Source organism: Equus przewalskii, chromosome 18 (genome assembly GCF_037783145.1).
Source record: "Equus przewalskii isolate Varuska chromosome 18, EquPr2, whole genome shotgun sequence".
Taxonomy (NCBI): domain Eukaryota; kingdom Metazoa; phylum Chordata; class Mammalia; order Perissodactyla; family Equidae; genus Equus; species Equus przewalskii.
The window spans coordinates 39,066,389-39,092,416 of NC_091848.1; the positions used below are offsets into that span (position 1 = coordinate 39,066,389).

The 26,028-nt window shown below is 38.5% G+C and overlaps 1 protein-coding gene across 7 annotated transcripts in view; it reads right to left on the reverse strand.

Annotated features, from left to right (window-relative positions):
• Positions 1-10,862, reverse strand: part of CD86 (CD86 molecule) — a 63,135-nt gene extending 52,273 nt beyond the window's left edge. The window contains exon 1 of one of the 7 annotated variants that reach the window (XM_070582623.1): positions 10,710-10,862. In XM_070582623.1, the coding sequence (XP_070438724.1) occupies positions 10,710-10,723 (14 nt within the window). In that variant the 5' untranslated portion in view covers positions 10,724-10,862. The remainder of the gene's footprint in view (positions 1-10,709) is intronic. The other 6 variants (XM_008516197.2, XM_070582621.1, XM_008516199.2 and 3 more) reach the window with 6 other exon arrangements.
• Positions 10,863-26,028: the final 15,166 nt, after the last annotated feature.

The following is a 26,028-nucleotide window of genomic DNA, read 5'->3' on the forward strand; positions in this document are numbered from 1 at the left end:
TTGTAACCAAAAGCAATGCACATAAGACTTCTGTGAACCCTTAAAATATGCATTTATTAAGCTGGATTTGTAATTTTCAAGCTGGTGGTGCAGAACGATAGAGGTGTAATTTTTGCAGCTCCCTTCGTACACCTTTAACTGGAAGATTCTAAAGGTCCACCACCACACAGAAATTTTGCTATTTGAAAGAAATTTCCCAGTAAATCAAGATATCGCTCTTCCTGCTCTTCAACAATATGAGTAAGGGATGCCCTCTTTTGAAAAATGCCTTAAATAACTTTCCTCAAATCTGGTTTAAAATTGAAAACAACCTCAAATAAGCCTTGCACTGGTTAGCTACAGTTTTAATGTGAGGAGTTGGAATTTTTAAGAAGGACAGCATTTGTAAGTCAATTCAATCTTTGTGTTTCATGGATTGGTAACAAAATATTGCAATTGTTATCACACTTGAGTTGCATTTTCACTGTGCATGGACTATTTGCATATAAACAAAAGAGATTATTTTTGAAAGAGGTCTTCTCTGTTTTTGTTTGGGTCCTTTGGGATGACTGTGGTAAGAAGGCACCGAGCCATTTTCATACCTTGGATTTCACACATTGTGTTTATGTCGTCCTTCCTTCCTCCTCCTCACCACCCGTTTCCAATTCACTGGCAGCCAGTTTTGGGGTCTCCGTCATCTCTTGTCTGGACTATTGCAACAGCCTCCTGGCTGGTTCCCTCTCACTATCCTTTACTCTATCATTATCTTTCTTCAAAGACAATCTGATTATGAAACTTCCTTGCTTTAAAGACTTGTCCTCTATTCCTCATGGGCTAGAAGTCACTCTTCTTAGCAAGACACATGAGGCCATTTGCAGCTTGAATCCTATTTTTCTCTTCTGCTTTTATCCATCAACCCATACAACTCACCGTCTAGTCACGCTGAACTGTTTGCTATCTCCTGACCCTCCCAGACCATTGTAAGGCTGTTTGCTTTCTTTGCCTTTGCACAAGCTGTTCCTTCTGCCTGGAACACTTTTCCTGCCTTCTTTGTCTGCAAAGGACTGCTCTTCCTTTGAGATCCAGATCACTCCACAGGTCACAGTTGAAACCTTCCCTGCCAGCCTTCTCTTTTCTTTTCACCACATTTGTATCTTCCTCTCTCCCAAATCCCATTATTTACTCTTCTATTATAGCAATTTTCTCATTGCATTAAAATGTCGCTGCTATGTGGCTGTCCTGTCCTGAGTTCCACAAGGGCAGGGAACACGTTTCATTCCCCTTTGCATTCCTGGTGCTTAGCACAGTAACGTGTCCAGTAAATTTTATTAAAGTTGATATCTGTTAGCTGATTGCTTATAAGCTAGGTACTCTGCTAAGTACTTTAAACAAATTAGTTCATTTAATCTATACAATAAACGTAAAAGTTTTTCAAATGAGGAAACTGAATTTCAGAGAGGTTAGGCCACTTGCCAGGGGACACAGCTGGTGACCTCAAGGTTTCAGTGGGATATAGAACTGAATCTGTTTTAATTTCTAGCTGATAATGCTATATGACTATCATTAGAATGTCAGATAGATGTGTACTTTTTTTGGTGTGGTTTGGCACTTTTTGAATAAGTCTCTTCACTCTGCCCCTTACTAATTGTGCAACCTTGACTAAGTTACTAAACTTCTCTAAACCTCAATTTCCTCATTTGGTTTTTCACTGGGGAAAATGATACCTAACTTACATGGTCATTGTAAGGATTCAGGGACAACACCTGTTGAAGGTTCTGAGCCCCGTCACTGTTCATCACAGCAATCACTTATTCCATCCTACTCTGAGCCACACATTTCGTATCCCTCCATTTACTCTCTTAATCCTTAGCCTCTGAAAACTAGAAACTATTAAACCTTCTAACAGATGGAGAAACTGAGGCTTAGAGAAGTAAGTAACCTGCCCAAAGTTCCTTTAATCTAAGGAAATGTCTTTTTCTAAGGCCTCCCAGAACTGAATGGATCAATACCTAAGTGGTGTGTAAAGGGATCACTGTGTGTGTGAAAATACCACTAGAGGCATTAAAGAGACTGGGTTTGGGTTTGCTTTCCTTTTCTTCTAACTTTTTTTTTTTTTTTGAAGATTGGCCCTGGGCTAACATCTGTTACCAATCTTCCTCTTTCTTTTTTTCTTTCCCCAAAGCCCCAGAATGTAGTTGTATATCCTAGCTGTACAGCCTCCAAGTTCTTCTATGTGGGATGTGGCCACAGCATGACTTAGTAAGTGGTGGGTAGGTCCCCGCCCCGGATCTGATCCAGAGAACCTCGGACCACTGACAGGAACGCCCGAACTTAACCACTATGCCACCAGCCGGCCCCAAGATTTTATTTTAACGGTTCTGGCATCCTACCTTACATAAAAGATATTTTAGGTGGTTTTTTTTTTTTTTTTTGAGGAAGATTAGCCCTGAGCTGACATCTGCTGCCAATCCTCCTCTTTTTGCTGAGGAAGACTGGCCCTGAGCTCACATCTGTGCCCATCTTCCTCCACTTCATATGTGGGATGCCTGCCACAGCATGGCTTAGCCAAGCAGTGCCATGTCTGCACCTGGGATCCCAACCAGCGAACCCTGGGCTGCCAAAGCAGAACCTGTGAACTTAACCACTATGCCACCAGCCCGGCCCCTCAGGTGGCTTTTTTGTGTGGCTTTTACCTTATTCATCTGTATCAAGCCTGCCCTTCTCTTGTCTATAATTAGGAGATCCACTATAGCAGCTTCTGGGTTCCAGGTAAGAATCCATTTGCTAGATCTGAATCAGAAAAGGCAGAGCTAAAGAAATTTAAGACTTAATTTAAAATATAGGAAGTCATAGATTTTAAATAAAAGAATGTGAAGCATAAAATATTTTAATTCCACAAGACATCCATTATAAATCCTTATAACCCACGTGGCATTGGTAAGTGCTCGTAGCCGCATTGTACAGCTGTGAGCACAGGGAGCTGGAGAGCTTGCCCAAGGTGATCCCGCTAATAAGTACAGAACTAGTCATTAACTACTTATTATTAACACTGGCCTGACTCAAAACTCTGGCACTTATCTAAGACACAATACTTCCTATAGACAAATAGAAAACAGCTACTTCTGTGCTCCTGTGGAAACTTGCACACCTACTGTTACAAAAAAAATTATCACATTTGATATATTTACCACTAAACTGAGCTCCTTGAAGACAGAAGTTATGTTTGCTCATCTTTGGTGTATTTCTAGGTATGGCAGAGCACTTGGAGCAAAGGTGCTGAATGAACTGAAAAAATTACTCAGAACATAGATAAAGAGGCAGTGGCCAGAATGAGTGTCTACTTGTATAAGCGTTTTTAAGACTCTTGACACGTGTTGACTAATTGCTTTCCAGAAAGCTTATAGCCATTCGTAATCCCACAGTCAGTAGTATATGAAAGTACCATTCTTCTTGTACACTCATTAGCATTATTATCCTCACCCCCCTGCAACAAAACATACATTGTTAATTTGATAAATGAAAATATCTCATTGGTGTTTGCATTGGCCTTTCTTTAACATTTAGTGAAGATGAACATTTAGTTTTTTAAAAATTACTTTTTAAACTTTTTATTTTGAAATAATTTAAAATTCAAAAGAAGCTGAAAAAAAAATATGTAGGGAGGTCCTGTGTACGCTTCACCAAGTTTACCCCAATGGTAACAGCTTGTATAATTGCAGCACAATGTCAAAACTGGGACATTGACATTAGTATAATCCCCAGAGCTTATTCAGATTTCCCGTTTTATGGGCACTCATCTGTGTGTGTGTGTGTGTGTGCAGTTCAATGTAATTTTATCACGTGTTGATTCATGTAACAACCACCATTATCAAGATATAGAACATTCCATCACCACAAGGCTCCTTGTGCTATCCCTTTGTAGCCACAGACCTTCCCCTTTATCCACCACCCCTAACCATGGCAACCACCAATCTGCTCTTTTGTCTCTATGATTTTGTTATTTCAGGAATTTCAGGGGCCGACCCAGGGGCACAGCAGTCAAATTCACACATTCTGCTTCCCGGCCCAGGGTTTGCTGGTACGGGTCCTGGGTGTGGACCTATGTACCGCTTGTCAGGCCATGCTGTGGCAGGTGTCCCACATATAAAGTGGAGGAAGATGGGCACGGATGCTAGCTCAGGGCCAGTCTTCCTGAGCAAAAAAGAGGAGGATTGGCAGCAGATGTTAGCTCAGGGCTAGTCTTCCTCAAAAAAAAAAAAAAAAGAATGTTATATAAATGGAACCATACAGTATGTAATATTTTAAGTTTGACATTTTCACTTAGCATAATTCCCTGGAGATTCACCCAAGTTGTTGTGTGTATCAATAGCTCTTTCTTTTTATTGCTGAGTAGTATTCCACCGAATAAGTGTACCACTGTTCGTTCAACCATTCACCCACTGATGGACACTTTTTTCCCCTAGTTTTTGACTATTATGAATAAAGTTGGTATGAACATTCATGTGCTGGTTTTTGTGTGAACATAGGTTTTCATTTCTCAGATAAATGCCCAAGAATGCAATTTCTGGGTCATATGGCAAGTGTATGTTTAGTTTTGTAAGAAACTGCCAAACTGTTTTCCAGAGTGGCTGTACCATTTTACAATCCCAACAGCAATGTATGAGTGATCTGGTTTCTCTGCATCCTGCCAGCATTCGATATTACCATTATTTTTTATTTTAGCCATTCTGATAGGTGTGTAGTGTTATTTCATTGTAGTTTTAATTTTCATTCCCATAAGGCCCAATGACATTGAACATCTTTTCACGTGTTTACTTGTCATCTGTATATCCTGTTTGGGGAAATGTCTTTATTTTTTGCCCATTTTCTAGCTGGATTTTTGTTTGTTTACTTTTGAATCTGATAAATGAAAATATCTCATCGGTGTTTGAATTGGCATTTCTTTAATATCTAGTGAGAATGAATATTTTTGTCATTTATATATTTTTTAAATCACCTTATTATTAACTGCACTGGGTTGCTTTTGGTATTTCATAAGTGTTAGTTTCTATTTCCCATTAGACTATAAAAAATTACACGTTGGCTATTTCTTCTGTATTCTCCACAGTGTCTTTAAACTATCAGTTCTTGATAAAGATTTATTGTTTACTTGGTTGAAAATAGTTGTAAGATGGGAATGGTGATCTCTGTTTATCTTTTGGTAGTTATCTATTTCAGGTTTTACCCCGTGGTTGGTTTCTGGCTAGTATTGACCAATTGTTTACTTAACTAAATGTTTATTCTTTTTTACTTTTAGTAAAACTTTCAGTACAGTCAAATCTGATTAATTTGATCCCCAACAATGTAGAACTGTGACATTTGGGTTGTTTGGCCAGTAATATCCTTGCACCTACAGGAAGCAAATTTTAGACTCCTTTTGACTTCAAAGCTTTCTAAGAAACTGCTTTAATACTTCTCTATTCCAGTTCTACTGGTTTTTACTCCTTTTTGATGGAAATTATAAGCGATTCCCCCAAACCACTCGGGCTTGTTGTCTTATTTACATCACCAGATTCACCACAGACTTCATCTCTGAGAAGCCTTGAACACCAATGTTTTTATACTTTAACCAAACAGAATGGAATCTGTGTCAGGATCAAAAATCCCACACATAGAATAACAGTTGCAAAATTCTTTTCTTCCCGAAATCCTTCCCAAGCCAGTTTTGGATGGAAAAAGTAGTATTGACTTTTCTCTCCTCTGTTTGGCTATTAAAGTAGAGAAGACTCCAGGTCTGGCTGACTTGACTTGAAGTTGTTCTCATGCGGCTCTTTATAGATGGCGGGGGTGAGTTTGGTCCAGTGAGAGGTGCCCTTTCATCACCAAACATTTTGCAGGCGTGGTCTGTCAGCTGTCTCCATGTTCTCAGCTCTCTAAGGTCCACTCCTTCTATTCAACTGGGCATGCTCTCTGCAAAGGTCACTGAGGGGTTTCTGGACTCACATGATCAGTCATTCTGCTAATTCACCTTTCTGGAGAATCTGACACTGTGACTCCTCTCCGCTTTGTGAAATATTTTTCTCCTCTTACCTTAGGTGACCTAATCCTTTTTTGGTCCCCCCTCCTCACCTCTCTGAGACACTTATTCAGTTTCCTTCTCTGGCTGTATGCACTTTCACCAAGGTGTTATGCACACTCACCAACTGTATTAGTTTGTTAGGGCTATAGTAACAAAGTACCAGAAACTGAGTGGCTTAAACAGCAGAAATTTATTATCTCACAGTTCTGGAAGCCAGAAGTCCAAAATGAAAGGATTGGCAGTGCTGGTTCCTTCTGAGGGTTGTGAGGGCAAGATCTGTTCCAGGCCTCCATCCTTGGTTTATAGATGGCCATCTTTCCACGTCTCTTCATATCGTCTTCTTTCTATGCAGGTTTCAGTGTCCAAGTTTCCTCCTCTTTATAAGCACACCAGTCATCTTGGATTAGGACACTCCCTAATGATGTCATTTTAAGCTGATTATCTCCATAAGGTCCCTCTGTCCAAACATAGTTACATCCTAAGGTACTGAGGTTAAGACTTCAACATATGAATTTTGAGAGGACACAATTCAACCCTTAACACTTAGTCCCTAAAGTCTCTTTTTCTATTGTATCTCATGTGCTCAAAGTAGAAGTTTGGTAAATATTCTTTCTCTTTGCATGGACACATCCTCCTCATTCTTGTATCTCTCTCTTCCTTTGGTTTCTGTGACACCACTTTTCTCTTGTTTGGCTCCAATCTCTCTCTAGTCCCTTCTTGGTGTCTATTGTGGACTCTTCATCCTCATCTACCTCCTTAAAAGTCAAAGTTTTCCAGGGTCCATCCTCGGCTTCTTTTCACTCCACCATCCCCCCTCCCTAGCGATCTCACCCACAGCAAGAATTTCAACTGTCAGCTGTACTTATGCTGAAGACTCTTAATGTCCACTTCAGCTCATACTTCTTTCTTGAGTTTTGCACCTGTATATCTACTTGTCTACTTGGACATCACCGTCTAGCTGCTCCACAGGATCTCAAATTCAGCATGTTAAAAAACGAACTCAACTTCTGTCCTCTCTTTCCCCCAGCCCAAACCCCATCCATTTCCTATATCCCCTATTTTGTGAAGAATGTCACTCAGATCTCTCTTTCTAAGCTCCACATCTGTGAAAACCCAAATCCCATCAATCCTAGTCTTTAAATATCTCTTAAATGAATCCTCTCCTCTCTGATCCCACAATAACTACCCTGGTTTCACGTCCTCAACACCTCTCCTTGGATTATTCCAATGGTTTCCTAAATGATGTTCTTGTCACCCTAAATCAGTTTTGCACTCTGCTGCCAGAGGAACTTTTTAAAGCAAATTTTATCATATCTTTGCTTGTTTATGATTCTTCAAGCTTAGGCTGTGACTTTAGGATAATCATGACTGGATGCCTGGGCTCCGGGGGCTCCTTGTCTTGGCTCCTCCCAGGTTCCACCTCATCTTCCATCGTTACTACCCATCAGGCCTCTTCTCACAGTTATACTTGCAATTCCCCCGCAACTCCATTTGTCTATTTAATCACCCAGACCTTGGGTCTTTAAACCATGCTGACCTCTCATGAAGCCCAAAGCTTTTGGTCTATAAGAGCCTCAGCAGGGTCTCTGAGCCAACTCTTCCCTCCTGCCCTAGCTCTTTGTTCCCTGCTTCATCCTTGCACCTAACTTGGCTCTTAGCTTCCTTAGCCTCACCCTCCTTTCCAGCATTTGACTTACCACTGACATCAGAGTCATTCTCTGTGGCTGACCTTGTCCTTGAGCTCTGCCTATTTCGGGTCAGCTCCTCTGGGAGCCCTGAGTCCTGACAGGCCCAGAGACTATTGAACACTTCTGGTGGGAAAAACCTTCCTGAATTCTAGTCCTAGCACTGCCATCAAGTAGTTGCGTAATCTTGCACAAATCACTTCCCCTCTAGTTCTTGATCCTAACAGTAACAGTAACAAAAACAGCTAATAATAATAATTACTGAGTACCTATCACAGCAGGGTTCTAAGCATTTTACATGGATTATCTCACTAAAATCACACAACTACCTTGTGACACGTCACAATTATCCCCATTATACAGATAAGAAGCTGAGGATTACAATCATTTAAGCAGCTCATCCAAGGTCACAAAGATAGAAAGTGGGAGAAGCTGGAATTCAAATGCCAGCACTCTGGTTCAAAGTGTGGTCACTTAGCCACTGCACTGTTCTTCCCCCCAACATGCAGCTCACTCTAGAGCCAGGCCATCACATCCGTCAAATAAGGAAATGAGAGCTCCGGTCTCTCCCACATGGAACAGTATATGAAAACAGGCCTATTAGGATCTAGCGAGTTATGAGTAGAGTGCATATATTTTGAAAAGGAGTCAAGACAAACAAGTTAAACACAAAGGGCAAAAGCCGTAACAATGGAATTCCATAAATTATGAGTGATCACATACCACTAGAGAGCTGTCTGCTTTTCTGAGAGAAGCCAGCTATTGGTTTCTTTTCCTTAAATATCTATGTTTATTTTTCTGTCTGGAAATGTGATCCAAGTTCAAAAACACAAAGTAGAAAATAAAAATCAGCTGTATTTCTGATTATCACTATGTGTATACAGGTACCATGTACGGAAGTAGGAGCACTGTGCATTCTGTTTTTCTCTTAAGCTAAACACATTAAGAATTGTTCTACAATAGAATTTTTAATGATTGTATGGTATTCCATTACGGATGTTCCATAATTAACCAATTACCTATGTTTAGATATTTAAATTGTTTCTAAGATTGTCCCTATTAGAAACAATGGCAAGAAAACATATCCATGTCACTAAAACTTTAGAAACACATATGATTATGTCCTTACAATAAACTCCTGAAAGTTGACCTGCTTGCTTACAGGGCATATACATTTAAGGGCTTTTGATATCCATCACCATATTATTGACCAGGAAGATTATATTACCATCAGCAGATAATAAGGGTATGAATGTTCCTCCCTTCTTAGCAATATGTAGGATTTTTGCTAGCTTGCTTGCTTTTTAAACAAAATATTTGCCACTTTGATAAAAAGAAAAGTGATATTTCACTATTGTAGTTTGCATTTGTTTTATTTCAGATGAGACTAAACATTATTATTTTTCTTTTTTGGAGGAAGATTAGCCCTGAGCTAACTACTGCCAATCCTCCTCTTTTTGCTGAGGAAGACTGGTCCTGAGCTAACATCCGTGCCCATCTTCCTCCACTTTATATGTGGGACGCCTGCCACAGCATGGCTTGCCAAGCGGTGCCATGTCCGCACCCGGGACCCCAACCAGCGAACCCCCAGGCCGCTGAAGCGGAACATGCTCACTTAACCACTGCACCACCGGGCTGGCCCTGAGACTAAACATTATTTATCAGCCATTTATACTTTAAAATTTCCTGTTATGATCAATTTTCAGGAGCTGTAAAACAAAGAGAATCGTAACAAGAGCCATATAGATGTGGCCTGTGGCTCCACAGACGTCGGCAGGCGGTGTTAGCATAATTAAGTGCTCCCACCTCTACGGCTCCACAAAAATTGTAAATTCTGTAATTGTTTTTTTTCATATATGTGTAACATTTCAAAATTCCACTTAAGGGAAAAGGATTTTTTACTTGGAAATTTAACTCCCGATCTTCTGAAATAAAAGCAGCAAAGCAGTTTCCCAAACCAGTAAGCACCGGCTAGACGAGGGGTGCTTAGATTTTCAAAGAACAATAGTAAATGATGGCTGACACCAACTGCCACCATCCAAGAGAAGGGTGGGTCTGACTCCTTCCAGTAAGTCACTGCCACGGGGACCTACCAGGGCATGAAGAAACCTTGTGGTGCAGAGCAAAGTGGCAAGAAAGATTTTAGCACTACTCCTTATGAGTAGTGTGACCTTTAGCTAGTTATTTAGCCTCTCTAAGCTATAGTTATCTCATCCATAAAACGCAATGATGCTATTATCTGTCCGAGAGTCATTGCGAAGATTAAAACTCTGTGAAATAACAGCCGTAAAGTACACAGCACGTCATGCATGTTCAATACCCACTAGCTAATTGAATTACTCTCGTCTTTCCACTACCTCCTCCTGCTCAGAATCTCCCATGGCCTGTTTGTGATTCATTATCTGGGTTCTGCATTTTCTTCTTCTATCTGTTCTTCCTCTTCTTTTCCCTTGACCCTCTCCTTCTACCTTCTCTATCTCCTTCTCTCATCCCCATGTCAAAATTTACTTTTATCATTTGTCACAATTGTGCAAACATTAAAAAATTTCCTGATTCTTAAAGTCAACAACTGAAACATTTCAATATTTGAAAAACAAATTTACAAAATCAAAATTAATCACTTAAAAAAATGCCGACAAACAATAAAATTTGGGGGAGCTCAAATAATTCTCACATTTGAGTGGCAGTCAAATGTCTTTGGTAGAAGTTTTTTTAAAAAGCTTCCCTGGCTTGGAGTATGGAATCAACCTAGAGTGGATGATCCAAGAAGGGGGGAATGGCTTCGGACTTCAGCTAAACTTTCACACTACAGACCTTTCTTTCTCCCAGATGTTTCTGCTTTTGGCTTCTACCTAAATATGCCTTTAACATATACTAGTATTCTCAGGCAGGAAGGACAAAAAGAGCACCATCCTCAACCTCAGTCTGCCGTTGAGGTCACTTAACTCATAATCATCTTTCAAAGAATAATAAGATTGGTCACTCACCATCCGAGATCCATCTTGGCTGCTTCTCCTGTTGGGCTAATGTCGAAGAATGACCCTGCTTGTCTTCTGTTTGTGCTAGTTCACGTCGCAGTAGGAGGAGCAACGCCTTCTACGCCTGTGAAAACCTTCTTCCTCAATGACTCTAGACCCTGTAGCTTTCTTTCATAAAGCCTGTTCCTCTTTTCTCTACAGATTTTGCCAATGCTTGGGGAAGAAGTTTAACCCTTTCCTTGCATTTGAATTCATTGACCTAGGTCTGAATATATATATATATATTTTTTTTTTTAAAGATTGGCACCTGGGCTAACAACTGTTGCCAATCTTCCTTTTTTTTTTCCCCAAAGATTGGCACCTGGGCTAACAACTGTTGTCAATCTTTTTTTTTTTCCTGCTTTTATCTCCCCAAACCCCCCCCGTACACAGTTGTATATCTTAGTTGCACATCCTTCTAGTTGTGGGATGTAGGACGCTGCCTCAACGTGGCCCCACGAGCGGTGCCATGTCCGCGCCCAGGATCCGAACCCTGGGCGGCTGCAGCGGAGCACAGGAACTTAACCACTCCGCCATGGAGCCAGCCCCTGAATATATTTTTAAGAAATAATTCCATGGCTTGAGTTCCAAACATGACATTAAGATGAGGCTGACTAAAAGTCCTCCCTTTTGAAATTTCCTCAAAAAACCTAGAAAATAAGCTAATTAGAAAGAGAAAAAATATCTCTGCATTTATAAGATAAAAGAACATTCTACAGATTTTGGTAAGACAATAAAAAGTGTGATTTCTTATGGATGTGGATTGGGAGTGAGTAGCCTCCGTTTGCTGATTTCCACCACCAAGATGATGGAGGATTTCACTTCGGGGGCAAAGTGATGTACACCCGTGACAGCTGTACAACCAAGGAGGGCAAACAAAAACCACTGCTTCTGTTATTTCATTCCTACTATAGCTAAGGGTTAAATTGGCTACAATTAAATTAAAGAGGAATCTTTCTGAAATAGAGGCCTAAAAAAAAAAAAAACCAGCATTCTAAAATTAAGAGATGTACTTGAGAGAGAAACATAAAATTCATCAAGCAAAAACTATTACCAGAAGAAAAGAAATTTCCGTGTATACACTAAAAAGGGCACTATTAAGGAACTCAAAGTGTTCAGATTGTCAAAAAAAGTATGAAAATGGATTTTCATCCAGATAAATCATTGTGAACACTTTAACTTCCGAAGATGAAGAAAGCTCAAAATAAAATGATAAAGTAGAATGACTGCAGAGAAAGATAAATGAGCTTGACTTCTTACTCAACCCCAAATGTCAGAAAAACACAGAATGACATCTATAGTTTTGAGGTAGCATTCTCTATCCAGATAAGATGCCAGTTAAGTGTGAAGTTAATAGAAATAAATTACCAAGAAGCTAACCACCCCCCCCCCCGAAAAAAAACCACCACCAAGGTAACCTTTCTAAATAACTTACTTAAAGAGGTGTTTCAGAATTGTAAGAAATAAATTAAAATTGAAAGCCTAAGGATGGAAAAGCTATGATTGGAAAAATACCACCAAAACAGTGGTGAGTTGAAGGCCAGTTAAACATATAGAGATAAGACTAAACAATTATTGTAAATTGGTTTAGAAGATCAGAATGTTAATAAAGAATTATTAGAAATACATTGCCTACACTGTTTTTAATGAGGCTTGAAAATAACAGGTGATAGAGAAGATTCTGGGAAGACGGCAGAGTAGGAAGCACCAGGAATCTGTCTCCCTGCCTGGACAATTGCACTGGCAGAATCTGATGTAACTATTCTGGAACTCTGGAGTCTATTGCAGGCTTTCATTTTCTGGGGGAAGTCTTGGACTATAAATTGTGGCTAATTTCAGTCAATTTCAGCTCTTAGCGCAGTAGCAGATATCCATCCCCCACTCCCAGTTTTACTGCATGCAGTTGTGCACATGTTCCTGGAGCAGCTTGTACACAGCTTGCAGGAGTCAGGGTGGGAATAAAAGACCCTGACCCCCACATATCTGGGATCTATGCTCTGATCCCTGATTGCTGCTTCTGATACAGAAGTGCAGACAAAAAGGTGGGCCCCATTGTTGTTGCACCTGCCTCCATTGTTGCAAGATCTTCCTGCTCCAGCCGAAGTGACTTACAGGGGATTTGAAGGGCTGGCCCTTTTCTGTCCCTTCATTTTTCTCTTTTTTCCCTTTTTGGAGCCAGACATTAAAGACTAGGACATTCAAAAGCAACTGCATACATGGAGAACATTATAAAGTGACCATGCTTGCCCAGGGAAAGGCACAGGCTCAGAAAACACCTGAGAAGACCTTAAGTTTATACCTCAGTCTGACCTTTGGCACAGAGACAGCCTACAACAATCAAAAAACCAAAAATAATAACAAAACTCCCCCAGCAAACAGTGGGGAAGGTGGATAATCTGATTCCCAGAGTTACCACATTATTGGATTCAAATGTCCAGTTTTCAGCAAAAATCACAAAGCATATAAAGAAACGCAAAAGTATGGCCCATTCAAAGGAAAAAAATACATCAACAGAAACTGCTCCTGATAAAGACTTGATGGAAGAGCTACTAGACAACTGTCTTAAAGATGCTCAAAGAACTAAAGGAAGACACAGAGAAAGTCAACAAAATGACGTATGAACAAAATGGAAATATCAATAAGGAGACAGAAAACCTAAAAAGAAACCAAAAAGAAATTCTGGAACTGAAAAGTATAATTACTGAAACGAAACATTCACTAGAGGGATTCAAAGGAAAATTTGAGCAGGCAGAAGAAAGAATTAGTGAACTTGAAAATAACACAAAAGAAATTATTGAGTCTGAGGAACAGAAAGAAAAAAAATTGGAGAAAAATTATCAGAGCCTAAGGGACCCATGAAACACCATCAAATCAACCAACACACTCACCATGGGAGTCCCAGAGGAGAAGAGAGAGAGAAAGGGGCAGAGGGAATATGTGAAGAAATCATTATTTCTTCACATTTGTGAAGTGAAAACTTCACAAATTTAATGAAACACATGAATATAATATCCAAGAAGCTCAACAAACTCCAAGTAAGATAAACTCAAAAAGACCTACGATGAGACATATTATAATGAAACTTCTGAAAGCTAAAGACAAAGAGAAAGTCTTGAAAGCATCAGGAGACAAGTGACTTGTCATATAGAAGGGATCCTCAATAAGATTATCACCATATTTCTCAGCAGAAACTTTGGAAGCCAGAAGATCAGGGGCCGATATATTCAAAGTGCTAAAAGAAAAAAACCCTGTCAACCAAGAGTCTTTTATATGGAAAAACTATCCTTCAAAAGTGAGCAAGAAACTAAGACTTCCAAGATAAATAAAAGCTGAGGCAATTGGTTACTGCTAGGTCTTCCCTGGATGAAGTTCTCAAGGGAGTCCTGAAGGGTGAAATGAAGGCATACTCAATTTTCTCATACAGTAACTCAAAGCCGTATGAAGAAATAAAGGTCTCATAAAGGTAAATGCATGGGAAATTCTAAAAGCTAGTAGCATTGTAACTTTGATTTGTAACTCTGCATTTTGTTTTCTACATAATTTAAGAGACTAATGCATTTAAAAGATTTTTTTTACATAATTTAAGAGACTAATGCATTTAAAAGACTTAGTTTATGTTTTTGGGCACACAATGTATAAAGATGTAATTTTGTAACATCAACAACTGAAAGGGGTGGTGACATAACTGTAAAGGAGTAAGTTTTTGTATGCTATAAAGTTAAGCAAGTATAATTCAATTAGAATGCTACAGCTTTAGGATGTAATGTAATCCCCATGATAACCACAAAGAAAATGGCTACAAAATATACACAAAAGGATATAAGAAAGGAATTTAAACATTCTGCTACAAAAAATATCAGCTAAACACAAAAGAAGACAATAATGCTGGAAATGAAAGACAAAAAATATCTGTAAGGCATATAGAAAACAAACGGCAAAATGACAGGAGTCCCTCCTTATCAATAATCACTGACATTTGGAGAATTCAACAGACCACTTTCGGTAATAGGTATAACAACCAGACAGAAGATGAGTAAGGAAATAGAGGACACAATAAGCCAACTAGATCTAACAGACATACACAGAATACTCTACCCAACAACAATAGCATACACATTTTTCTCAAGTACACATAAGACATTTTCCAGGGTAGACCACATGTTAGGTTATAAATTAACTCTCAATAGATTTAAAAAGATAGCTATTGGGGCCAGCCCCGTGGCCGAGTAGTTCAGTTTGCATGCTCTGCTTCCCACAGCCCAGGGTTTCCCTGGTTTGGATCCTGGGCAGGGACATGGCACCACTCATCAGGCCACGTTGTGGTGGCGTCCCATGTGCCACAACTAGAAGGACCTACAACTAAAAATACACAACTATGTACTGGGGGAATTTGGGGAGAAAAAAGCATTAAAAAAAAAGAAGATTGGCAACTGTTGTTAGCTCAGGTGCCAATCTTTCAAAAAAAAAAAAAAAAGATAGCTATCATATGAATTATCTCCTCAGACCACAATGGGATGACATTAGGAATCAATAATAGAAGTAAAACTGGAAAATTCACAAATTGGTGGAAATTAAACAACATATTCTTAACCAATGGGTCAAATAAGAAATCACAAAGGGTATTATAAAATACTTAGAGATGAATGAAAACAAAACACAACACACCAAAACTTATGGGACACAGTGAAGGCAGTGCTAAGCTGGAAATTTATAGCTATAAACACTTACATTAAAAAGCAAGAGAGATCTCAAATCAAAAACCTAACTTTGAAACTTAAGGAACTGGAAAAAGAAGAACAAACCAAACCCAAAGACAGAAGAAGGAAGGAAATAATAAAGATTAGAACAGAGATAAATGAAATAGAGAATAGAAAAACAGCAGAAAAAATCAATGAAACCAAACGATGGTTCCTTGAAAAGATCAAAAAAATTGACAACCCTTAGGCAGATGGACTATGAAAAAAGAGAGAAGACTCAAGTTACTAAAATCAGAAGTGACCAATGAGTCAAAGAAGAAATCAAAAGGGAAATCTTGAGACAGAGAAAAATAAAAACACAAATTACTAAAACTTATGGGACGCAGCAAAAACAATTCTAAGGGGGAATTTTATAACAATAAATGCCTACATTAAGAAAACAGAAAGATCTCAATTAAACAATCTAACTTTACCCCACGAGGAATCAGAAAAAGAAGAACAAACTAAGCCAAAAGTTAGCAGAATGAAGGAAATAATAAATATTAGTGTAGAAATAAATGAAATAGAGACTAGAAAGACAATAGAAGAGATCAAGGAAACTAATAGTTGGTTTTTTGAAAAGACAAACAAAATTGACAACCTTTAACTAGACTAACCAGGAACAAAGGAGGGAGGACTCAAATCAATAAAATTATAAACGAGAGAGGAGAAATTACAACTGATAGTACAGAAATACAAAGATCATAAGAGAACACTATAAATAATTATACACCAAGAAATTGGATAACCTAGAAGCAATGGATAAAATTCTAGAAACCAATACTGAACATTAGAAATATAAAATCTGAAGAAACCAATAACGAGTAAGGAGATTGAAGCAGTAATCAAAAAACTCTCAAGCCCAGGACCTGATGTCTTCAGGGGTGAATTTTACCAAACATTTAAAGAGGAATTAACACCAATCCTCCTCAAACTCTTCCAGAAAATTGAAGAGGAGGGAACAATTCCAAACTCATATTACAAAGCCAGACTTACCCTCATTTCAAAGCCACTTAAAGACACTACAAGAAAAGGAAATTACAGGCCGATATTCCTGATGAACATAGATACAAAAATCCTCAAAAAAGTACTAGCAAATTGAATTCAGCAGCACATCAAAAGGATCATACACCATGATCAAGCAGGATTTATCCCTGAGATGCAAGAATGCTTCAATATATGCAAATCAATAGATGTGATACACTACATTAACAGAATGAAGGATAAAAATCATATGATCATCTCAATAGATGCCTAAAATGTATTCGACAAAATTCAACATTCTTTCTTGATTAAAAAAAACTGGACAAATTAGTATAGAAGATATTTACCTCCACATAATAAAGGCCATACATGACAAGCCCGTAGTTAACATCATATTCAACAAAGAAAGCTAAAAACTTTCCTTCTAAGATCAGGAACAAGATGAAGATGCTCACTCTCACCAAAGTCCTAAAATTTTTATGGAACCACAGAAGACTCCGAACAGCCAAAGCAATCTTGAGAAATAGAAACAAAGATGGAGGCATCACATTCCTGATTTCAAACTATATTACAAAATTATAGTAATCAAAAGAGTATGGTCCTGGCATCAAAAAGGACATATAGATCAGCGGAACAGAATAGAGAGCACAGAAATAAAACCACGCATATACTGTCAACTGATCTTTGACAAAGGCACCAAGAATACACAACATGGAAATGATAGTCTCTTCAGTAAATAGTGTTGGGAAAACTGGATCTCCACATACAAAACATTGAAATTGGACCATTATATTACAACACACAAAAATTAACTTGAAATGGATTCAAGACTTAAAGGTAAGATCTAAAACTGTAACACTCCTTAAAAAAATATGGGCTAATCTCCTTGACATTAGCCTTGGCAAATATTTTTTTTAATATGACACAGAAGCACAGGCAACAAAAATAAACAAGTGGGATCACATCAAACTAAAACGTTTCTGTACAGAAAAGCAAACAACAAAATGAAAAAGCAAGCTATGGAATGGGAGAGATATTTGCAAACCATATATCTTATAAGGGGTTACTAACCAAAATTTATAAGGAACTCAGACAACTCAGTAGCAAAAAATTACCATAATTACAAAATGGGCAAAAGACTTGTATAGACAATTTTTCAAATATGACATACAAATGACCAACAGGTAAATGAAAAGGTGCTCAACATCACTAATCATCAGGGAAATACAAATCAAAACCATAATGAGATACCACGTCACACCTGTTAGAATGGCTATTATCAAAAAGATAAGAAATAACTAGTGTTGACAAGAAAGTAGAGTAAAGGGAACCCTTGTACACCATTGGTGGGAATGCAAATTGGTACAGCAATTATAGAAGTTTGCAGTTCCTCAAAAAATTAAAAATAGAACTACCACATGATCCATCAATCTCACTTCTGGGTATATATTCAAAGGAAATAAAAATCAGTATCTCAAAGAGATAATTGCACCCTCATGCTTATTGCAGCATTATTTACAATAGCCAAGGTATGGAAACAGCCTAAGTGTTCATAGAGGAATGAATGAATTAAAGAAAATGTGATATATATATGTATATAATGAAATATTATTCAGCCATAAAAAAGCAGGAAATCCTGCCACTTGTGACAACATGGTGAACCTGGACATTATGCTTAGTCGAATAAGCCAGAAACAGAAAGACAAATACTGTATGATCTCATTTATACATGAAATTTAAAAGTTGAACTCATAGAACCAGAGAATAGAACAGTGATTGCCAGGGACTGGAGGACAGGAGAAATGGGGAGATGTTGGTCAAAGGATGTAAACTTTCAGTTATAAGATGAATAAATTCTGGGTATCTAATGTACAGCATGGTGATTATAGTTAATAATACTTATTGAATACTTGAAATATGCTAACAGAGTAGATCCTAAGTGTTCTCACCAGACAAAACAAGATAACTATGTGAGGTGATGGATGTGTTAATTAACTTGATTGTGATAATCATTTCACAATGTACACATATATTAACTCATCGTGTTGTACACCTTTTAAAAAATCACCTAAATATGTATACAACCTAAATATGTATACAACCTAAATATGTATAATTTTTATTTGTCAATTTTACCGCAATAAAGATGGGTAAAAATAATCAAAACATAAAAGAAAATTACAGAACAGTTACATTTACAATATCATCAAAAAGAATTAAGTACTTGGAAATTAACAAAGGAGATGAAAGACTTGCACAATGAAAACTACAAAACATTTCTTAAAGAGATTTAAGAAGACATAAATGGAAACATATTCCATGTTCATGGATTGACAGATTTAATGTTGTTAAGACGTCTACACCACCCAAAGTAATCTAAAAATTTAATGCAATTTTCTTCAAAATCTCAATGACATTTTTTGCAGGAAAAAAAAATCCTTAAAATTCATATGGAATCTCAAAGAAGCGGAAATAGCCAAAACCATCTTGAAAAAGAAGAACAAACGTAGAGGACTCACACTTCCTGATTTCAAAACTTACTACAAAGCTACAGTAATCAACACTTTGTGGAACTGGCATAAAGACAGACATGTAAACTAGTGGAATAGAATAGAGAGGCCAGAAATAAATCCCCATATACATGGTCAAATGATATTTGACAAGGCACCAAGACCATTCAATGGGGAAACAACAGCCTTTTCAACAAATGGTGCTTGGAAAACTGGATAGCCACATGTAAAAGACTGAAGTTTCACCCTTATCTAACACTATATACAGAAATTAACTCAAAATTAATTAAAGACCTAAGTGTAAGACCTAAAACTATAACACTCTTAGAAGAAAACATAGGGCAAAACCTTTATGACACTGAATTTGGCAATGATTTCTTAGGTATGACACCAAAGGTACAGGCAACAAAAGAAAAAATAGACAAATTGAACTTCATAAAAATTTTAAAATGTTGTGTATCAAAATAGTAACAGAGTAAAAATGCAACCCACAGAATGGAAGAAAATATTTGCAAATTACATATCTAATAAAGGATTAATATCTAGAATATTTAGAGAACTCCTCGAACAACAACAAAAAACAAACAATTCAAAAATGAGCAAAGATCTTGAATAGGTGTTTCTCCAAAGAAGATATACAAATGACCAATAAGCACATGAAAATATGCTCAGCACAACTAATCATTAGGGAAGTGCAAATCAAAACCACAGTGAGACACCACCTCACACCTATTAGGATGGCTACTATCAAAAAAGAAGAAAACCAAAATAACAAGTGTTGGTGAGGATGTGGAGAAATTGGCACCTTGTGTATTGCTGGTGGGAATGTAAGATGGTACCACTGCTATAGAAAAAGGTATGGCATTTCTTCAAAAAATTAAACATGGGGCTGGCCCCGTGGCCGAGTGGTTAAGTTCGCATGCTCTGCTGCAGGTGGCCCAGTGTTTTGTTGGTTTGAATCCTGGGCACAGACATGGCACTGCTCATCAAACCACGCTGAGGCAGCATCCCACATGCCACAACTAGAAGGACCCACAATGGAGAATATACAACTATGTACCAGGAGGCTTTGGGGAGAAAAAGGAAATAAATAAAACCTTAAAAAAAAAATTAAACATAAGGGCCAGCCCAGAGGCATAGCAGTTAAGGTCGTGTGCTCTGCTTTAGCAGCCCAGGGTTCTCAGGTTCGGATCCAGGCGCAGACGTAGTCATCAAGCCATGCTGCGGTGGCATCCCGCATAAAGTAGAGGAAGATTGACACAGATGTTAGCTCAGTGACAATCTTCTTCAAGCAATAAGAGGAAGATTGGCAACAGATGTTAGCTCAGGACCAATCTTCTTCACATACACAAAATAAATTTAAACAATAGAATTATCATGTGATCCAGCAATTCCACTTCTGGGTATATTCTCAAAAGGAGTGAAAAGCAAGGTCTTGAAGAGATAGTTCTGCCTCCATGTTCATAGCAACATTATTCACAATAGCCAGAAGATTGAAGCAAACCAAGTGACCACTGAGGGATGAAGGGATAAACAAAATGTGGTATATACATACAATGGAATATTATACACATTAAAAAGAAAGAAAATTTTGACACACGATACAACACCGATAAACCTTGAAGACATTATGATAAGTGAAGTAAGCCAGTCAAAAAAGGACGCATCTGATTCCTTCTATATAAGGTTCCTAGAATAGTAAAATTCATAGAGACATAAAGTAGAATGGTGTTGCCAGGGGCTGGTGGGAGCGGGGATGGGGAGGTAGCATTTAATGGGTACACAGATTCAGTTAGGAAAGATGAAAAGGTTCTGGAGACGGATGATGGGGATGGTTGGACAACAAAGTGAAAGTACTTATTACCACAGAATTGTACATTTAAAAATGGTTAAAATGGCAAATTCTATGTTATGTATATCGCTGCCACAACAAAATGCCAAAGACTGGGTGGCTTGAACAACAGAAATGTATTTTCTCACAGTTTTGGAGACTAGAAGTCCAAGATCAATGTGCTGGCAGGTTTGGTTTCTCCTGAGGCCTCTCTTGGCTTGCAAATGACCACAATCTCACTGTGTCCTCATAGGGTCCTTCCTTGGTGTGTACTAAGGCCTGCTGTCTCTTCCTCTTCTTATAAAGAGAATAGTCCTATTGGATTAGGACCACACTCTATGACATCATTTAACCTTAATTACCTCTGTAAAGGCCATATCTCCAAATACAGTCATACTGAGGGTTAGTGCTTCACCATATTAATTTCAGGGGAACACAATTCTGTCTACATCACAATTTTAAAAAATATTTATTATTTCACAGTTTCTGTAGGTCAGGAATTCCGGAGAGACTTAGCTGGTTATTCTGAGTCAAGGGCCTATCATCTCAGGTTGCGGTCAGGATGTCAGCGGGGGCTAGAGTCCTCGGAAGGCTTCACTGGAGCTAGAGGAGCTGCTTCAAGAGGGCTCACTCAGGGGCTGGCCCAGTGGTGCAGTGGTTAAGTTCTCACATTCCTCTTTGGTGGCCTGGGGTTCACTGGTTCGGATCCCAGGTGCAGACCTATGCACTGCTTGTTGAGCCATGCTGTGGCAGGTGTCCCACATATAAAGTAGAGGAAGATGGGCACTCATGTTGGCTCAGGGCCAGTCTTCCTCAGCAAAAAGAGGATTGACAGCAGATGTTAGCTAAGGGCTAATCTTCCTCAAAAAAAAAAAAAAAAGAGAGAGAGAGAGCCCACTCAGATGGCCCTTCGCTGAAGACCTCTGTTCCTTGCTAGCTGTTGGCAGCAGTCCCCAGTTCCCCATCCTGTGTACTTCTCCTCCAACATGGTACCTGGCTTCCCCCAGGAGGAATTATCCAAGAAAGAGAGATTAAACTACAGTGCCTTTTATGATCTAATCTCCAAAGTCACATACTGGCCATTCTACTTTGCATTAGAAGCAAGTCACTAAATCCAGACCATACTCAATGGGAGGAGAATTAGACGTTATCTTTTTTTTTTTGAGGAAGATTAGCCCTGAGCTAACATCTGCCACCAATCCTTCTCTTTTTGCTGAGGAAGGCTGGTCCTGAGCTAACATCTGTGCCCATCTTCCTCTACTCTATACGTGGGACGCCTACCACAGCATGGCTTGCCAAGCAGTGCCATGTCCGCACCCAAGATCCAAACCAGCTAACCCTGAGCCCCCGAAGCAGAACGAAGTGAATTTAACCACTGTGCCCCCAGGCTGGCCCCCTATTTTTTTTTTTTTTTTTTTGATGAGAAAGATTGGCCCTGAGCTAACATCTTTTGCCTATATTCCTCTTTTTGCTTGAGGAAGATTGTTGCTGAGCTAACATCTGTGCCAGTCTTCCTCTATTTTGTATGTGGGATGCCCCCAAAGCATGGCTTGGTGAATGGTGTGTAGGTCCACACCCAGGATTCGAACCCGCAAACCCCGGGCCGCTGAAGCAGAGTACACAAACTTAACCAGTATGCAACTGGGCCATGCCCCAGATGCTATTTTTTTAAGGCAGGAGTATAAAAAAATCTGTGAACATATTTTAAAACCACTACTGGAGGAAATATATTTATAGAACTGAAATTACAAGGAAATATAGATACAAATATATTTAAGGTCTTTCATACATTTTGCCAAACTGATATTCAAAAGAATTGTGTCAGCTTATGCTTTCATGAGCAAAATGAAAATTAATCAATTTCACCAGTCAGGGTAATTTTCCCTTTCATGAATTGTCTTTTTAAGAACTTGTCATCTCCTGAAGAAATTCTCATTAATTTGTGTATGATTTTATATATTGAACATACTCATTTCTATATTTTCTTTCCCCATGTTTGCATTAAGGACATTTTTAAGACACTTTACATATTTCATAGTATAAAAACTATGGACTTTTTTCATATGATTTCTTCCACTCCTCTTAAGTTGAGAAAACCTGTTTTCCAACTAGAACTGTAACTTTTCTATTCTTTTTCTAGTTTTTGAGATTGCTGTTTTACATGTAACTTCAATTCATGCTGAATTAACTTTTCTAACTGGTGTGACTTGAGAATCTACATCGCTTTCAAATTTTAACCAGTTGTTTCAATATCATTTATTCAATTCTGGTTCACTCCTTCACTAATTTGTGAAGCTTTCTTAGTAATGTATTAAAATCTTACACGTGTGTGAAATAAGGTACAGTTTGGAGACTATCATGTTCTACACTGTTTTAAACTTACATCGCTTTCTAGTCTTTTACGATACCGTATTCATGTGCTCAGCCTACCATAACAGAACACCACAGACTGGGTGGCTGAAACAATAAAAATTTATTCTCTCACCGTTCTGGAGGCTGGAAGTCCAAGGTCAAGGTGCTGTCAGGGTTGATTTCTGGTGATACGTCTCTTCCCGACTTGACGACAGCCGCCTTTTGACGGTATCCTCATATGGCCTGTCTTCTGTGCGTATGTGGAGAGAGCTCTCTGGTGTCTCTTCCTCTTTGCATAAGGACAACAATCTTATTAGATTAGGGCCCCACCCTTATGAACAGACTAAGACAGCCTCCTAATTTTTTGTTCAAAGTCAGGCGTGTTATATAAGATAATAGATACTGAGGTAAATAAGTTTTATGCTTCGAGAGGAGCGTGCCTTTCCTTCTGCTGGGCCCTTAGTACTGTGAGGATTTGTGTTTTGTTTGGAGCTGAGTTGGGTCTGCAGTTTCCCCTTGCTATCGTTAGCTTCAGTGCACCACAGGCTTCAAACGTCTGTAGCTATACCTCGTGTGGGCTATTTGCCAGTGTTGTTTCTCTCACTGTCTGTCTACTCTTGGTTTCACGTCTCTCTGCTTTGTTTTGAGTCTTCCCTTTAAACTACTGCCCAGGAAGAATCCGCCTTTTGCAGCTCTCCTAGGTGTATTCCATTCTTCTTTTTACTTGATGCTTACTAGAGTGGCTGTGGGGGGAAGAGGTGAGAAAGACACAGTTCTCTAATGTTCTAACTGTTTCAGTTTTAGTCAGACATGTGAAGCTGCTTCTTGCGTGTGTTCACTAGGGTTCCTGCCCCTCCTCCAGATCTAGTGTTGGGTCAGAACCCATTCCTGACTTTCTCTCACAGGCAAACATTTTCTTTCCTATTTTACTCCCCCAGTGGCTATGGGTTTCCACTAGAGCCCTAAGGATACAGTTTTTATTTCCATTACCACTGCAGATTATGCCTTTTGTTCCATAGGGGAGATAGCATACATGGGTTTGGGCAGCGTTTTGGCAGCAATTTCTAGTCCCCATCATCCAGCCAGCCATCCCTGTGAAGAAAATTTCCTCAGGACTTTATCCAGTTTTCCTTGTGAGCTGCTGGTGAAATGCTCACAGAGAAACTGCAAGAAGGTGTGAACCTCCAGGGGCTTCACTGTGTCACACTCGCCCACACTCGGCCTTTAGCAATTTCTTAGAATGTTCTGGCTGATTCTTGTTTCTGACTTATATGGCATCTGGAGGCATCTGCCCCAGGTAGTCAAATGCTCTGATCCTGTTTTTCCATTGAAGAGCTTGTCTGTCCCCAAATTTTGCCCTGTGACAATAGTTCTCTTAACAGATCAAGATCTTCATCAGTCTTCAGTTTGTCCAGAATTTTCTTGTTGTAAGGATGGGAATAACACTCTTTCTAGCTCTCTACATCTCTGAGGTAAAACAGAATTAACCTCTATAATTTTTCATATACAATTTCTGGGATTCAGCAAAAATAATCAGATACAAGTTTGCTGATTACAAGGTGAGTATAAAAATCAAGTGAATGTCTATATATACTAGTCACAAACAAGAGAAAATAAAAATTTTGAAATAATATAATTTACCATCAAACTATATCAATACCTAGAAATAAACCTCATGAAGATATGTGACATTGCTATCCAAAAAACTAAAAAAAAAATCATTAAGAGAAATTGAAGAATATAAAAATAAATGGAGGTATATATTAAGTTCATAAATTGGAAGGCTCAATAATATAAAAATGGTAATTCCTCCAAAATTGGTCTATCAATGTAAGGCAATCCCAATTAGGATCCTAACTGATTTTTGTGGAAATTAGCAAGCTGATTCTAAAATGTGTGTGGAAATGCAAAGGGCTAAGAATAGTCGAATTATTCTTGAAAAAGAAAATAAGATGGAAGAACGTGCTCTAGTAGATATCAAGATGTTATAAAGCTATAGTAATTAAAATAGTGTGGTATTGGCACAAAGATAGGCCAATCAATAGACCAGTGGAACAGAATCCAGAATCAGATATACGCATGTATGGGCATATGACTTTTGGAAAAGCTGGCACTGCTGAGCAGTGGGGAAAGGAAGTAATTTTCAATAATTGGGCTTGGTCAATTGGATATCTTTATGAGAATAAAAGAAACTTAACCCCCTACTTCACATCTCAGTTCTATGTGGATTGTAATCTAAATGTAAGAAGCAAAATATAATGCTCCTAGGAGATGATAGAGGAGAATATCTTCATGACCCTAAAGAAGGCCAAGTATTTCTTAAATAAGACTCTAAAACCTTAAGGACATTAAAGGGAAAGATTGATTAGTTAAACTTCATTAAAATAAATATAAAAATATCTGTTCATCAAACAATATCAGTAAGAGAGCAAAAAGGCAAGTCACAAATTGGGAGAAGATATTTTTAACCTATGCCACAAAAAGGACCATATTCAGGATACATAAGCAACGCCTACAAATCAAGAAAAGGATAGAAAACTGAGTAGAAAAATGAGCAAACGATTTCACCAAAGCCAAAAAAAGGATATCCAAAAGTCCAAAAGGCCAATAAACATGAAAAAGTGCTCAACTTCATTAGTCACCAGGGAAATGCAAATTAAACCACAATGTAATACCATTACACACCCACCAGTAGAGCTATAATTGAAAAGACTGTCAATTTCAACTATTGCCGAGGGTGTAGAACAATTAAAACCTTCACACACTGGTGGCCTGTAGGTAAATTTGGGAAAATCTTTGGCATTTTCTGCACCATTAACATGTGCTTACTATACTAGTAACCTCTTGCTGCATAACAGCAATAATGTTTCAGTGGC